This window comes from Diabrotica virgifera, chromosome 8, assembly GCF_917563875.1.
Source record: "Diabrotica virgifera virgifera chromosome 8, PGI_DIABVI_V3a".
Classification (NCBI taxonomy): Eukaryota; Metazoa; Arthropoda; class Insecta; order Coleoptera; family Chrysomelidae; genus Diabrotica; species Diabrotica virgifera.
In genome coordinates this window covers 191,524,642-191,540,285 of record NC_065450.1, presented here as the reverse complement: position 1 = coordinate 191,540,285, position 15,644 = coordinate 191,524,642, and the positions used below count along the sequence as shown (strand labels likewise).

The 15,644-nt window shown below is 34.5% G+C and overlaps 1 protein-coding gene across 1 annotated transcript in view; it reads left to right on the top strand.

Annotated features, from left to right (window-relative positions):
• LOC126889620 (gastric triacylglycerol lipase-like) overlaps positions 1–15,644 on the top strand; it is an 80,523-nt gene that overhangs the window by 13,109 nt on the left and 51,770 nt on the right. Inside the window, exon 2 of the mRNA XM_050658092.1 lies at positions 5,150–5,330. Coding sequence (XP_050514049.1) covers positions 5,150–5,330 — 181 coding nt within the window. The remainder of the gene's footprint in view (positions 1–5,149; positions 5,331–15,644) is intronic.

The following is a 15,644-nucleotide window of genomic DNA, read 5'->3' as shown; positions in this document are numbered from 1 at the left end:
TGGAGATCCTTTTTTCTGATAGAGGCTAATAGATCTCTAATAGCCTGATATCTAGGATCTTGGGATCCAACAATGGAGGAATATTTTTCAGTTAAGCTAAAGCGTCGGTTCCATGCAGCAAAGGAGTTTCTCTACCTCAATCCACAAACATTTGTGTTGCTTCCTCTGTACTTCTCAAAAGTTTGAGTTAGATACCTGCAGATGCAAGTTTTTTGATGGCTCTCGTTATTGCGACGTCTATTGCTAATACACTACAACCGTCTTTTATGGAAACCGTAAGTGAAGGAATCAGGAAAAGCAAATAATATATTATAATTTGTACCAAAATCCTAGTATTCATTCGTTATACACGGTGTCCCAAAAAGATTGGTCATAAATTATACCACAGATTCTGGGATTAAAAATAGGTTGATTGAACCTCACTTACCTATATACAATAGTGTACACAAAAAAAGTTACAGCCCTTTGAAATTACAAAATGAAAATAGATTTTTTTTTCATATATCGAAAACTCTAAGAGATTTGTGATTGAAAATGGATATGTAACATTCTTATGGGAGAAACATCTAAAAAAAAATTAAAGTGAAATTTGTGCACCCCATAAAAATTTTAAGGGGGTTTTGTTCCTTTAAACCACCCAAACTTTTGTGTACGTTCCAATTAAATTATTATTGTGGCACCGTTTGTTAAACACAATGTTTTTAAAACTTTTGCCTCTTAGTACTTTTTCAATAAGCCAGTGTTTATCGACATATTTTGAATATTTGTCGAATCCGTCACATATTTGTATACCTATGGAAGTACGATTATAGAGACCTGTTAATAATCTGAAAATTTATTTATAATTTACATTTTTATGTATAGGGTAACGGGTACAGTTGTTGGCCGGTCACTAGTGATTGGCCACTTTCACAAAAATCCGAAATATTAAGATTTTCAGAAAGTATAAGGAAATAAATGTATTTGCATTGCAATTCGGCAACATTGCTATATATTTGGTGTAGCCATTATCTCTCTCAGTTAATATTGTCTAGTTGTGACGGCGTGTGTTGTTCGAAGCTTAACAGGTGCATGCAGTTTTAAGAGTTTTTTAAAGAATTTGTTAAGGAAGGCAATTCATGAGGTGAGTTATCTTGGCTAATAATATTGTGTATCTGCTTATATTAATGTTTTGTGGCGATTTAGTGGGGTATATCTTACATTATCGGTGGTTTTAATAGTAAGGTTATAATTTTTTGGCGGTAAATTTTAGTGGCCAAGCACTGTATCTTAAATATTTCCGCGTTATAATGATTGGCCTACCGGCCAATTACTGTACCTACTTTAAATTAAAATATTTAATATAATTTAGGCTCTTTTAGCTTAGTTTGGTCCAACACAATATATTTCAAGCATTTTTTCTTATTTTTTATAGCAATAACCAGTGGTTGGCCGACTGCCAATCACTAAACCACAGGGTGGCCAATAACTGTAATGTGCAATAAGAATATATTTTTTGTCCGGATTTGTTTTTCTAAAATTACAATTATTTTAGTTTTTATAAAATTAGTGCCAATGCGGGCAATCTGAATCAAATTTGAAACGTCCGTATTGTAGCTAACATTATTAGATACTATTAAATGATTTTTATTTTTAGAATAAAAAATGCCAAATATCCGGAAAGATAAAACGTATCACAAAAAATATACAGAACAAGATCTTCAGTCTGCTTTTCAGGCCATAAAAAATGGCATGAGCCAACGGAAAGCCGCTGAACAATTTAATGTGCCAAGAGCAACACTGCAGTTTAGAGCAAGCGAAAAATTTAATGAAAAAACTACCCTTGGTCCCAATCCTATTCTTTCTTTGGAGGAAGAGAATCGTTTAAAGAATTGGATCGTAACATGCCAAGACAAAGGTTTTCCAGTAAGAGTGGAAGATATACAAGACTCGGTTAGAGGTTTTCTTGACGAAAATCCACGAGCTAATCCTTTTACTGACAATCGGCCCGGAAGAGGTTGGTATAGATCCTTTTTAAAGCGACATCCAGATTTAAGCGAGCGAACTCCAGAAGCGGTAACAGCAGCAAGTTCAGTTGTGTCTGAAAAAGATATAAGAAAATGGTTCACCGGTGTTCAAGAATATTTGCATCGTAAAGGTTACATTGATATTCTTCAAGACCATTCACGTGTTTTAAATGGGGATGAAACCTGCTTCCTCCTGTGTCCCAAAAATAAACGAGTGTTGGCTGTAAAGGGAAGCAAAAATGTATATCAAATAGATCATCACTCCAAAGTTAATTTGACGGTTATGTTTACGTTTGCAGCGTCTGGAGAAATAACAGCACCGATGATTATTTACCCATACAAACGACTTCCTAGCAATGTTATAAATTCAGTTCCTCGAGAATGGGGCATAGGCTGTAGCGATACGGGATGGATGAAGAATGAAAACTTCTATGAATACATAGGAAACGTCTTATATAAGTACCTAGTTGCAAAAAACACTAAATTTCCAGTCATTCTGTTCGTTGATGGACATAAAACTCACTTAACCATTCAAACCAGTGAATTATGTTCAAAGTTACAAATTATTTTAGTGGCATTATATCCCAATGCGATCAGAATTATACAGCCTGCAGATGTTGCTGCATTTAAACCATTAAAGGCAAATTGGAACCGGGCAGTATTAAAGTTCAGACGAGAAAACCCAAACTCAGTAGTCACCAAAGAGAATTTTGCATTAGTATTAAGCACAGCCATTAGTCAATTAAAATCAGATTCCATAATTAATGGCTTTCAAGCATCTGGATTGTATCCATGGAACCCTGAGGCAATAGACTATTCCAAATGTTTAGGAAAGAACAAAGACCCAAATAAAGGTATTAATCACACTAGTTCAATGACAAAATCAATAACATATGAAGATTTTGTACACACAGTTGGAGCCGAGAAAATACTAGAATTTCAAAGTTTGGATAATTCAGAAGAACTAAATGGAGATTCAAAATGGCTGTTTAATATATTTAATTTATTTAAAAATACCGTAGATATACACACAATTCAGACTACAGAGACAGGTGTTACCACAGATGATATACAAGATATCATCACAGAAACTCATATATCTTCAGATTTTACACTTAAACCTGCAGGTGGCAATGAAATTATATGCAACATACAAGATATTCCTGTTATTACAGAAGACAATCTACTTTCTGATTTTCTAGTTCAACTTCCCGAAAACGGTGATATTACATATAATTTAAAAGATACTATTGTCACAAAAGATACAATGATTTTAGATATTCAATCGACATCCGATAATCTGCCTTCAGTAAATCAAGACAACTCATTATGTAAAGAAATTGACACCTCAATTGACAAGTTCTTTTTTTGGCCAAAAACCCCAGAAACAAAGGGTAAAAAGCAAACAGAAAGGTTGCCTTTCGTGCTCACTTCGTCAGATCGTCAAAATGCAGAGAGGCGTAAAATTGAAGAGAAAGAAGAACAAGAAAAAATAAAATTAGAACGAAAACAAAAGCGAATTGACGCAAAAGTCAACAATAAAGGTAAACAAAATAAAGCAACCAAGAAGAAAGTAATAAAAAAAATTGCCACAAGAGCCAATTCCGAGAACAAAAAATGTCAAAATGTTGTGAAGAATAAAGAAAATGTTACACTAAGTACAGGAGATATTGTAGATACAAATACTTTTAAAGCAGACACAATTCTTGATCATACAATTAAAAGCACTACTTTGGGAAGTGGAGTTAGAGTACATATACCAGAAGTGATTAACCTCAAAGAAAACCACGAACTGTCACGGAAACAATTTCCTGATTCCGTAGAGGAAAACGCTATTCCGCCCTCAATTGATAACGTATCTTTTGATGTCTCCAACAATAAGAATTCATCAAATTTGAGGAATACTTCCCAAAGCAAATGTACAATTTTGGAAACCAGCAAAGAAAAACGTACTGGTGAGTCGGCTAAAAGAAAGTTGTTTTTCGAAACAGAGGGATATCCGGAACATAAAAAAATACAAATTCTCTCAGATATATTGGTGAAACAATCAGACAACACCAACATACCTGTAAATAATAGTCTTTTGTTTACAGGATTGTGCTATTCTTGTTCCTATAACATTTCTAAATCAAAAGTTGGAATAAAATGTGTATTTTGTGTCAGAGGCTACCATATTGGTAGTTGTGTTAATAAACAACAAGAAATTGAAAATCTAAATAGTTTTGTGTGCCCTAACTGCACAAATTTTATGAGTGGCCAATAACTGTAATTCTATATGCCAATAACTATGTTTGCATGGCCAATAACTGTGTAATTTTGTATGTTTTTAAATTTGGTTTATTTTTTATATACATTATTATTTTTTATTAAAATAACCTGAGTTTTTATAAAATTTGATGTTTTATTATTATTAAAAAACCCTTACAAAATATTTCACTTTAAAATATAAAAATTTACAATTTTAATTCAATTTGAAATCCCTTAAGTGGCCAATCACTGTACCCGTTACCCTACTTTGAAAAAGAAGCCACATCTGGATAAAAGGTGACTTATCAAAAAAAACACTAAGAGGCCAAAATTTTTAAAAACACTGTTAAACTAATAGACCACAATAATAGTTTAATTGGAACGTACACAAACATTTGGGGGGCTTAAAGGAACAACAACCCCATACAATTTTTATGTAAATATATTAAAATAGAAGCCGCATCTCGATAAAAACTGGCTTATCGAAAAAATACTGAGAGACAAAAAAGTTTTAAAAACGTTGTGTTTAACTAATGGTACCACAATAATGAATTAATTGGAACGTACCCAAAAGTTTGGGAGGGTTTAAGGGAACCAAACACCCATAAAATTTTTATGGGTTATACAAACTTCACTATAATTTTGTTTTAAGATGTTACTGCCATAGAAATGATACATGTCCATTTTCAATAAAAAATCTCTAATAGTTTTCGATATATTGAAAAAAATCAATTTTCATTTTGTAACTTCAAAGGGCTGTAACTTTTTTTATAAGCACATTTTTACTAAAGTAAGTTAGGTTCAATCGAACTATTTTTAACCCCAGAATGTGTGATATAATGGATGACCAATCTTTTCGGGACACCCTGTATATCTAAGCTTTTATTTTATTGCAGACCGAAGTACTCCGACGTTGGGGTTGTATAGCAGAGGAGTATTATATATTTACCGATGATGACTATGAGCTACTAATAGTCCGAGCTTATAAAAAAATTACTCATCCAACTCCAATAATTTTAGCGCATGGGATACTTATGAGCGGATTATCGTTTTTGTCACTAGGCAATCAATCGTTGGGTAAGAGCAATATTAATATAAATAAAGTATGCGGCAAGATAAACAGTGCTGAAATTAAATATACTAAATAAAATATAAATGTCTATTCTTCTTCTAAATGTGCCTATCTCTTAGTGATGTTAGCGACAACATGAGTGTGAAATTCTCATAACAATCAAAACAAAAAATTAGAATATCTAGAGCATGTAATGAGAAATCAAGAACGTTACGGCCTTCCCCAACTGATTCTCCAAGGGAAGGTAAATGATGGTAAAAGATGACCGGGAAGAAGATACATTTCCTGGCTTCAAAATTTACGAAAGTGGTATAACACAACTACCACTGAACTCTTTCGCGCTGCTTGTAAACAAAGTCAAGATAGCCATGATGTTCGCCAATATTCGGAATAGATGGGCACTTTAAGAAGAAGAAGCGACAACATTAACCTACAGGGGAACCCCGATAAGTCGACCCCCGATAACCCGGAAGTCCGGTTAACCCGGACCGATTTTTATCAGACAAAAATTTCAACAATAAAAATGTATGTAATATAATACTTGAGAGATAATGGGTATTTGTGTAATTTGAACTACACATACGACAGTAAAATTGACTAACGGCACGCGACGTTCATTGTCGTGTTATCGGAAACAACAGGCACCTGTAGTATCCTTTATTTATTTCAAACTGCCTTAGCATTGTTTAAAAAAGACTAAAAGACTATTAAAAAATTCTTTTTTAAACAATGGTCTTAGTCTTCACTGTTATTAAATAACATAACATCGTTGCGATTGAGACCGTATTGTGTGTAGTATTTAACAGTCGTATTGTTCGCTTCTGTTCTGTAATTGTTCGTAAATCTATTCAGATTTTGTGTTTACGTGTTTTTTTGTCTACGTAATGGCAAAAAAACGTAAAAATGTTGTAGTGACAATGGAAAAGAAACTAGGAGCATTAGGTAGAATTGATAAAGGCGAATCTTTAAAAACAATTGTAGCATCATATGGTGTCGGTACATCTACAGTATCGCATTGGAAGAAAAATAGAACTAAAATCGAAGAATTTTGTTTCAAAATGATAACAAAAAAAAGTTTGGACAGTCGGTGCCAAGCTAATAAAGCTAAAAATGAGACTCTCGACGACGCTTTGTGTGTGGTTTTGTGCGGAACGCGAACGTGGTTTACCAGTGTCTGGCTGGACCAATTATTCAAGAATCAGCACTCAAGCTGAATAAAATGTTGCCTGATTTTGAACCAAATTTCACTGCGAGACAAGGTTCGCTGGATAGATGGAAAAAATGTCATAGAATACGCCAACTATCTGTAAGGATACTGTATTTTAATATTTTTTATCATTTTCTCCTGCTAACCCGGATTTTCGATAACCCGGATCGGCCGCGGTCCCGATTAATCCGAGTTAACGAGGTTCCACTGTATCTTATTCTATTCGCATCATTTCGAAATAGATTAGTTGACGTTAGATCAGCCCACTTCCTAAGATTGGCCATTCAGAATATACGCCTACGTCATTGGTCTCTCTTGATCTTAGTGTTACCTTAAAGAATCAGTTGTAGAAGCTGGTATTTACTATTACGCATAATGTGGCCAAAGTAAGCCAATATTTTGTCCTTTGCGGTGTTAAAATGATTTCTTCGCTTTTCGTAGCCTCTGGCGGATAATTATGTTAGTTGTGTGATGTATCATCATCATTCTCTTTGCCTTATCCCTATGCGGGGTCGGCTCCCCTAATTGCATTTCTCCACACAATTCTATCTTGGGTCATATCAATGTTAATCCCCTTTACCAACATGACCTGCCTTATCGTCTCCCCCCAGGTCTTCTTTGGTCTTCCTCTCCTACCCCTTCCAGGAATCTGCACTTCAGCTATTCTTCGTATTGGGTGATTAACATCTCGACGTTGAACATGACCAAACCATCTTAACCTATGCTCTCTCATTTCGGCATCAATTGGTGCCACACCTAGACTTCCCCTAATATACTCATTTCTAATTTTATCCTTCTTTGTCACTCCACTCATCCCTCTAAGCATTCTCATTTCCGCCACATGCATTCGTTGTTTCTCTTTCTTTTTCACTGCCCAACATTCAGTTCCGTGCATCATAGCCGGTCTTATAGCTGTTTTATAGAATTTTCCCTTCAACTTCATTGGAATTTTTCTGTCACACAACACACCACTCGCTTCTTTCCACTTCATCCATGCAGCCCTAATTCTACTGCATGCATCTCCATCTATTTCTCCATTACTCTGTAATACCGATCCTAGCTACTTAAAACTATTGCTTTTCACAATCATTTCACCATCCAAAGATACCATTTTATTTGTAGTAACTCCATCTTTAAATGAACATTCCAAATACTCTGTTTTTGTCCTACTAAGTTTTAAACCTTTTTCCTCCAGAGCTTGTCTCCACTGTTCCAATTTTTGTTCTAAGTCTCTTTCACTATTTCCTATTAACACTACATCATCAGCATACATTAGGCACCATGAAATACTACCCTGTAGTTTCGATGTTATCTGGTCCAAAACTGTTGAGAAATAAATAAGGACTAAGCACCGAGCCTTGGTGCAATCCTACTTTCACCTAAAATTTATCAGTCTCTCCCACACCTGTCCTAACACTAGTCGTTACTCCCTCATACATATCTCTCACAATCTTTACATATTCGCCAGGGACTCCTTTCTTATTGAGAGCCCACCACAGAATCTCTCGAGGAACTCTATCATATGCTTTCTCAAGATCAATGAATACCATATGAGCGTTGGTCTCTTTATTCCTGTATTTTTTCATCAGTTGCCTTACAATGAAAATTGCATCTGTTGTTGATCTGCCCTGCATAAAGCCAAATTGATTATCGGATATTTCGGTTTCTTCACGTATCCGTCTATCAATTACTCTCTCCCATATTTTCATGGTGTGGCTAAGTAGTTTTATAGCCCTGTAGTTTGTGCATTGTTGTATGTCTCCCTTGTTTTTGTAGACAGGTACTAATATACTGCTTCTCCATTCGTCTGGCATTTGTCCAACTTCCATAATTCTGTTAAATAGACCTGCTAGCCAACTTATTCCTGTCTCGCCCAATGCTCTTCATACTTCCCCAGGAATATCATCTGGTCCTACTGCTTTTCCTTTCTTTATTTTTTGAAGCGCTTGAGCCACTTCCTCGTTTGTTATTCTGGTAACCATTGCTGTTACTGTCTCCGTTAACTCGACAGGCTGTCTGTCCAATTCTTCATTTAATAAACTGTGTGATGTATAAATGCCCTTAACCCGGCATCCTATAGGTGATCTTTTTTGCCACTGACAGACAGGTGGGGTGTGACAAACCCAGGCAATTGAAAGAGTTAGATAATCTCAAAAAATATTTTTACGTTTAGTTTTCTGTGATATGTGGAGCGTCAACATCTTGAAGCTGGTCACGATAGTCACTATTTACACTAACGTTGTCAATTTCTTCACTTACTTCCGAATCACTCTTGTAATACATTCGTCACTGTCTGCTTCATCCTATAAGGTCTGTCTGTAGACGTGTTTATTCTCGTTCGTAATTCATTTTAGCTTAGACTAATAAAAAAATATGTTAAAATTTGTAATAAGTATTATTTACTTACCTATACTTACTTATTTATAAGAGTAAAACAAAATAAAGACAAGTCTGTAGGAATTACAAAGTCCGGCTCGTGGGGTGTGACCAATTTCAATCCAAATGTACCTGCTGAAACTAAACAGACGACTTAAAACTATATGTCATCGCATACAAGAATATGGCAATATCAATTTGGCATGGTTGGGGTGTACTACACCCCACTTGTCGGATGCCGGGTTAACATACGTAGGTAGCACCACATTTCGAATTCCTCTAATCGTTTTATGGCATCTTTTGTAAAACTCCAGCTTTCTATTCCGTAGAGGACACGAAAGACATAACACCTAATAGTTCTTATGCGTCTATTGATGTTTCAAAATAAGTCGCAAATAATTTTTTAAAGACCGTTAACCCTGCTGTCCCGTTCGAGTCAACTACACAAATGTACTGTTCGGGTCAATATGACCCAACTATAGTTTACGCTCCTTAATCGAAATAAAATAAACTAATGGTGATAAATAAAACTTTAAACAAGAAATTATGGTTAATTAAATAAAAATTATGTTAAAAATGAATGACCATCTTTTTTTTTTAATTATGTTGTTAATGTAAATTAAACCTTATTAACAAAAATAAAAGGTATTTTTTCTTTCAAAAAAGCCTAGTAACAAATATCTACAAAAATTTAAGTCAGTTTACAACTGGGACAGTAATAAAAATAATGGATTTTACAATAAATATGCTTATGATATATACAACATAATATTAGTCTTGTTATCGTTTTTAGGGCAAGTTCACAGCGTGCTCGTTTAGAAGGCGGAGTTAGATTGTCCATAAACGGTTTACTAGTATTTCCATATTATCTACTTGTTTCTGCTCGTGTCCTTTTTACCAGTTTGTGAGAGCCTTTATTCATTGGTATATTTTTTCTGGAAATGATGACTGGGTTCATTAGTTTTTTTCCAATTTCTCAAGAAAAATTCGCCGTTTTGCCAGTTTATTGGTATTCCATTGGATATTTACTGATGCCCATAACACGAACGAGTTGTAGGTAGAAATGTCTAGCACATTATAAAAAACAATCACGGCCAGCGAATTATCTCTTCTTACATGTACCTATACGTGCCAACAAGCTAATCTAGACATCTGGAGTATCCACTGCTCCCTTATTGGAATTGTAATCTAAAATAATTTGGGGCTTTTTCGTTTGATGAAAGTGATGCATGATGCATCGTTTCATGATGCAAAGTACTCATAAGAACAACATTTTTATTATTTTTAGGAATACATATTGTTAGCAACAGTGATATCTTGCGTGAAGCAAAAAAGACGAGCTATGAACTTCTTTATTCGCGATTTTTGCTGAAAGCTCCGGTTTATTTTACTTATAGTCCCCGGCATTGTATTTACTTGGTCTTAGAATAAATTTTCCTAAACTTTACGATGTAAAAAAGTTATTACACGTAATACTGTGGAATGTACCGTTTGAAGGAATAACGGTCTCTAAAGGCAACTAGTTGCTAATCGACGGTAACATTTTCATCAGGGTTAAAAAATGTTGGTACATTTTCTACTTATGTTTTCTAAATTTCACTTATTGCAGCAAGTTTATCAAAACGTCTCCTATCGTGTCTAGTAGTTTTGTTATCAAAACGTATTACTTGCAAACTTTTTGTAAATATATCAAACATTGACATTGTTGATTGAAATATACTACGAACCATTTCTTCATTCCACAAACTTTTATTTGGTTCACCATGGGACTTATAAAAGACCAATGTATGCTTGGAAACTAACTTTATTCATGTCTTTCCAGTTGGTACCAAAGGCATGCTTTCCGTCCATATTGGTCATATTTATAATTTGGTTTGCAACATCGTCCAGATATACTACAGTTTATTTTACAAGTTCTAGCTAGCAGAAACCTGTTTTTATTTACAGACACACAGGTACTGCCAATATAGAATATATACTGCCAACTAAACACACATACACAGTTATTTTTTAACGGTTTATATACGTGGGCCATATTGACCCGAACGTACCCTAGGTAACAATTTGATTTTTATCAAAAAAATCAGAAAGTTGATTGTTTACCTCAAATGTAATTGAAAGACCTCATATTATGTAATAAAGACACGAAACATCAAATCGTTTCGCCGCGTAATAATTTGTAAAATAAGAACTAAATTATTTTTTGGGTCAAATAGACCCGAACAGGACAGCAGGGTTAAAGGAAGAATTTTTCAATACGAGTTATTATTTTCTAGCTATGATTCCGAGTATCCTTAATATTGCTGGACAAATAACATATTTTCTCCATTCCTTCTAACGATGTAGCGCTTATTATGTAATTTGGGCGTTCATGCTGGTGTCCTTACTAATGATCCTTGCCTTACAATTTAATTTTAGGCCATATTATGGCGCACAATATAGGCACAAATATTATTTGTTACATGTTTTTACAACATTATCCATCATCCTTTGGAGTCTCTGCGCACTACATTCCAGCAATACTGTAATACCATCTTCTGATTCGTCCAAGACTTCTCTGAAGATATTTTCAGAGTGAATGTTCAATACAACTGGTGACAGTATGTAACCCTGCCTAATTCCGTTTCCACTGTTGCTTTTAGTTAGAGACATAAATTTAAGATCAGTCTTATCTATATCATTGCCATCGAGTCCTGATGTTTTTAGAATATATATTAGTTTCCTATGTGGCACTTTGTCGAACATCTTCTCTAAATCAATAAAACATGCATAAACATCGTAGTTGACATCTCTGGCTCTCTGTACTAGAACCTTCAAACTGAAAAGTGCTTCCATCGTTCCGAGTTCTGCTCTGAATCTAAATTAAACTTCACTTAAGTGTTCTTCTCGTTTGGTATATAAGCTCAGAAGAGTACTTTAAGTACAGGGCTCATCAAACTACTATACGCGAGCGGGAGATACCCCTAAGATGACCAGGCACTGACCACGGAGAGGTGAATGGCTAATTGTAATCATACTTTATATTTTTGAAGGTGCTGAAAACGAAAATGAGGTTTATATTGAATTTTATGTGGGGGAACATTGTCAAAATCGAAATTTTAACCAAAAAATAAAAAAAAGAAATCACTTTTTGTGTTTACCTCGCTACAATTCTGTTCAGTTTTAATATTTTTTTAATATTTTTTTTAAAGGAAAAGTGGGGATTTGTGCATTGCGAAGTTTAATCGCAAAATTTGAGTGACGAAATTTAAAATTTAGCGCTTTAATCACATTTATGTTAAAATAGAGAGTACAAAGAAGTTTTCTGGAATATTTTAGATCAAAATGTTTTATAGAAAAAAAAATAGTGCAACTTTTATTATCGACATTAAAAATGAAATTTATTTTAAATTTTAGGTGTAGGAATATTGTCAAAATCGCAATTTTATCGCACGTTTTTTTTGCGTTTAACTCGCTACAACTTTGGTCGATTTTAATATTTTTGTCTAAGGTTTGTAGAGGTTTGTAGAGAGTCTAAGGTGTGTTGTTGCTCACTTTTTGAAGACAACGGTACCTGTTTTAAAATTTTGTTCTTATTCTAGTAAAAGTTATGAATTTTTTAAACTACAAGGTGCAGATTCGTGATTTGCAAAGATTAATCGCCAAAGTTAAGAGGCAAAATTTTAATTTATCTTACTAATCACGTTTATGTTAAAACATAGAGTACAAAAAAGTTTTCTGGAAAGTTTTAGTTACAAATGTTTAATAGAAAAAAAAATGGCTCAACTTTTAATATAGACGTTATACATCCCCAACATAAGGGTCTAGGACATTTCGGCGTCGCCGTTTCGGCGTGGCCATTTCGGCGTGGCCGTTTGGGCGTAGAGCCGTTTCGGCGTAGGCCGTTTCGGCGTCGGCCATTTCGGCGTCAGAGATTTTATTTTAGTTGACTAAATACCTACATTGGAGTCTATTAGTAAGACATTATTTTGAAAAAAATCTTTTAATATAGTTATTTAAGTAGATACATTGGAGTCCATTGATCACAAAATTTTAATATTAATGGTAGATTTGTATATGTCAATTTTATACTTATGTGTGTGTGCTTGTTATTTAGCTCATAGTTAATGTAATATCTGTAATTGGCTTCTAGCTGTAGATATTATATATAAATAAATGAATAAACAAGATTTTGGAAAAATGAATATTTTATTTTAGTTATTATTTACATGTTATAATTAGATATGTGCTAGTCCAATTAAAAATTCTGAAACATTTATACTTACATACAAGACATTTATATTTAACCTACAAAACTTATTCACGAAATATTAATTAAAATAAAGTACCTACTTACATATTATAATTATGTGCTAGTCCTCTTAAAAATTCTAAAACATCCCCGTTTGCATCAAAATTTCCCACAAGCCGTGAAATGCGATCATCTGCGTCTCTGTATTTTCTTAATTTCAATGGTGGGAGATTACCTGCCACAAGTTGCTCGAAATAGACATCTCGACCTTTCTGCACCTGACGCAGGCCATCTATAAATTTCCATATGGTTGGATGATCTGCTCCCAATTCCATCTTGAGTCTTCTATGGGCGGCCTCAGCGTGATTATTTGTCCGGTCTTCTCCATCCAGAGTTCTCTGGTAGAGGTTCCACATCCTTTGGGGAAATAAACTTGGTCTTCTGCCATTTCCTCTTCTGTTCATACGTCCAATATAGTAGTCTTCAAACCAGTCTACAAGTGGTTGGTGTTCAGCAGGTAGAGCTTCCGCTAGAACGGCAAAGGCATCATCTAAATGTTCGATAGGAACAAATGCTAATGCTGTCAACATTCTGCAATTTAAAGCGAATTGTGGATCAGCATTATACTCTCTCGTATATCCCATAGCAGCCACTTGTTTCTTCATATTTTGTGCCAAATGGAAAAAACATCCATTGATGTCGACGCCTGGAAAACAATCTTCCATTGCCTTATATGCCGCCTGTTCGAAATCGCAATGGATTGCTCTGGGTTGCAAATTTGGTACAATTTGTCTGATCAATTCAAACATACGGGTATATGTGGATCTTGTTTTATTCGGCAGCATGGCATAAAATATTGGATGGACTCCATTATATTTTGTGGCCATAACTGTGTATACTTGTAAAAATAGAGATGGTGCTATAGCAAATGTACCGTCACCATACCACACATCTGAGGTCTGTAGATGTTGCAGCCACGATTCTCTCCCGAAAATCAAAATTCTTTGCAATCCTTCTCCATCATCTGCTAATAAAAAATTTTCTTCTACACCATCTTGTAACGTGTAAACACGATAAGACTCGGGAATTACTAACTCTTCAACAGTTGTCGGATTTGATGGGGCTGCATGAACTTCGTTACGTTTTCGTCTGATGAATTTTCTCATCGCGCCAGTGTTTGGGAGCCGACCATGACAAGCTTGACTTGTATTTCTCAGGCACTCATTGATTACCACTATTGTCCCTTCGTTTGTTTCTGTAGCACGCTTTTTCATTTTTGTAACAACTTGTGCTACTTCCACGTCCATCGCCGAGGAGTCGTGAGTGTGAACATTTACTTTCTTGATGACTTCACCATCTCTTGTATGTATTCTTGCTTTGCACGTTTGTTTCCTCTCACACCTCCAAAATTTTAGGGATTCATCGCTTTTACTAACAGCGTCAAAAACATACATGAAACCATCAGTGGTAAATTTCTCTCTTCCTCTGGTCGATAAAATTTTTCGTTCCATAGCTTAAAAATTCTTCGTCTGTATATCGTATAAATACTACTATGAAATATTATAAGACACTACATAAACTCTTAAACTGATCTCTGTTCGAGGTATTTCCTAATAATAGTACATTATATACCGCGGGACTGAAGTAGTACATTTAATCCTGAAGGTAAAGTTTATGGCCCGACCGCAGGGAGGGCCATAATTTACCTGAAGTTTTACCTAAGTTTTCGAGGAAATGTTAATAACATTATTATGTGATTTATAGAATTTTGTATTTAAATTTTCGAAGAAACTGCAATAAATATAGGGATAACTATTATTATACTAACTAATGGTAAATATTTTAAAAGCAGATTCCTTTCAAGAAAATATTGTATAATTTAATTTTTTTTTAAAATATACATTCTGCAAATATTTTTGCTTAAAAAAGATATTTTAACAATATTAAAATTCTCCGTCTATATACCATATAATGTATGTCTAATTAAAGTTGAAAAATGTCAGTTATCATCTAATTAGCTCTGGGACAATTAAGAGAACAGCAATTATTATTAATATGCATTAATAAAAAATCCAATATAGGTATTTGCAGAATAAAATATAACAAAATGTTTATAAAAGAAATATATTTAGTTTATTTTTCTACTTGACCATTAATGTTAAAATTGTGTGACCAATGAACTCCAATGTATTTAAATAACTATATTAAAAGATTTTTTTCCAAAAAATTGCCTGACCAATAAACCTCAATGTAGGTATTTAGTCAACTAAAATAAAATTTCTGACGCCGAAATGGCCGACGCCGAAACGGCCTACGCCGAAACGGCCTACGCCGAAACGGCTCTACGCCCAAACGGCCACGCCGAAATGGCCACGCCGAAACGGCGACGCCGAAACGTCCCATTCCGCAACATAACGCTTATTTTTCGAGATACTGAAAATCCATGGGAGGTTAATGGCTAATTTTGGTCTTAATTGATGTTTTCGATGGTGCTGACAATGAAAA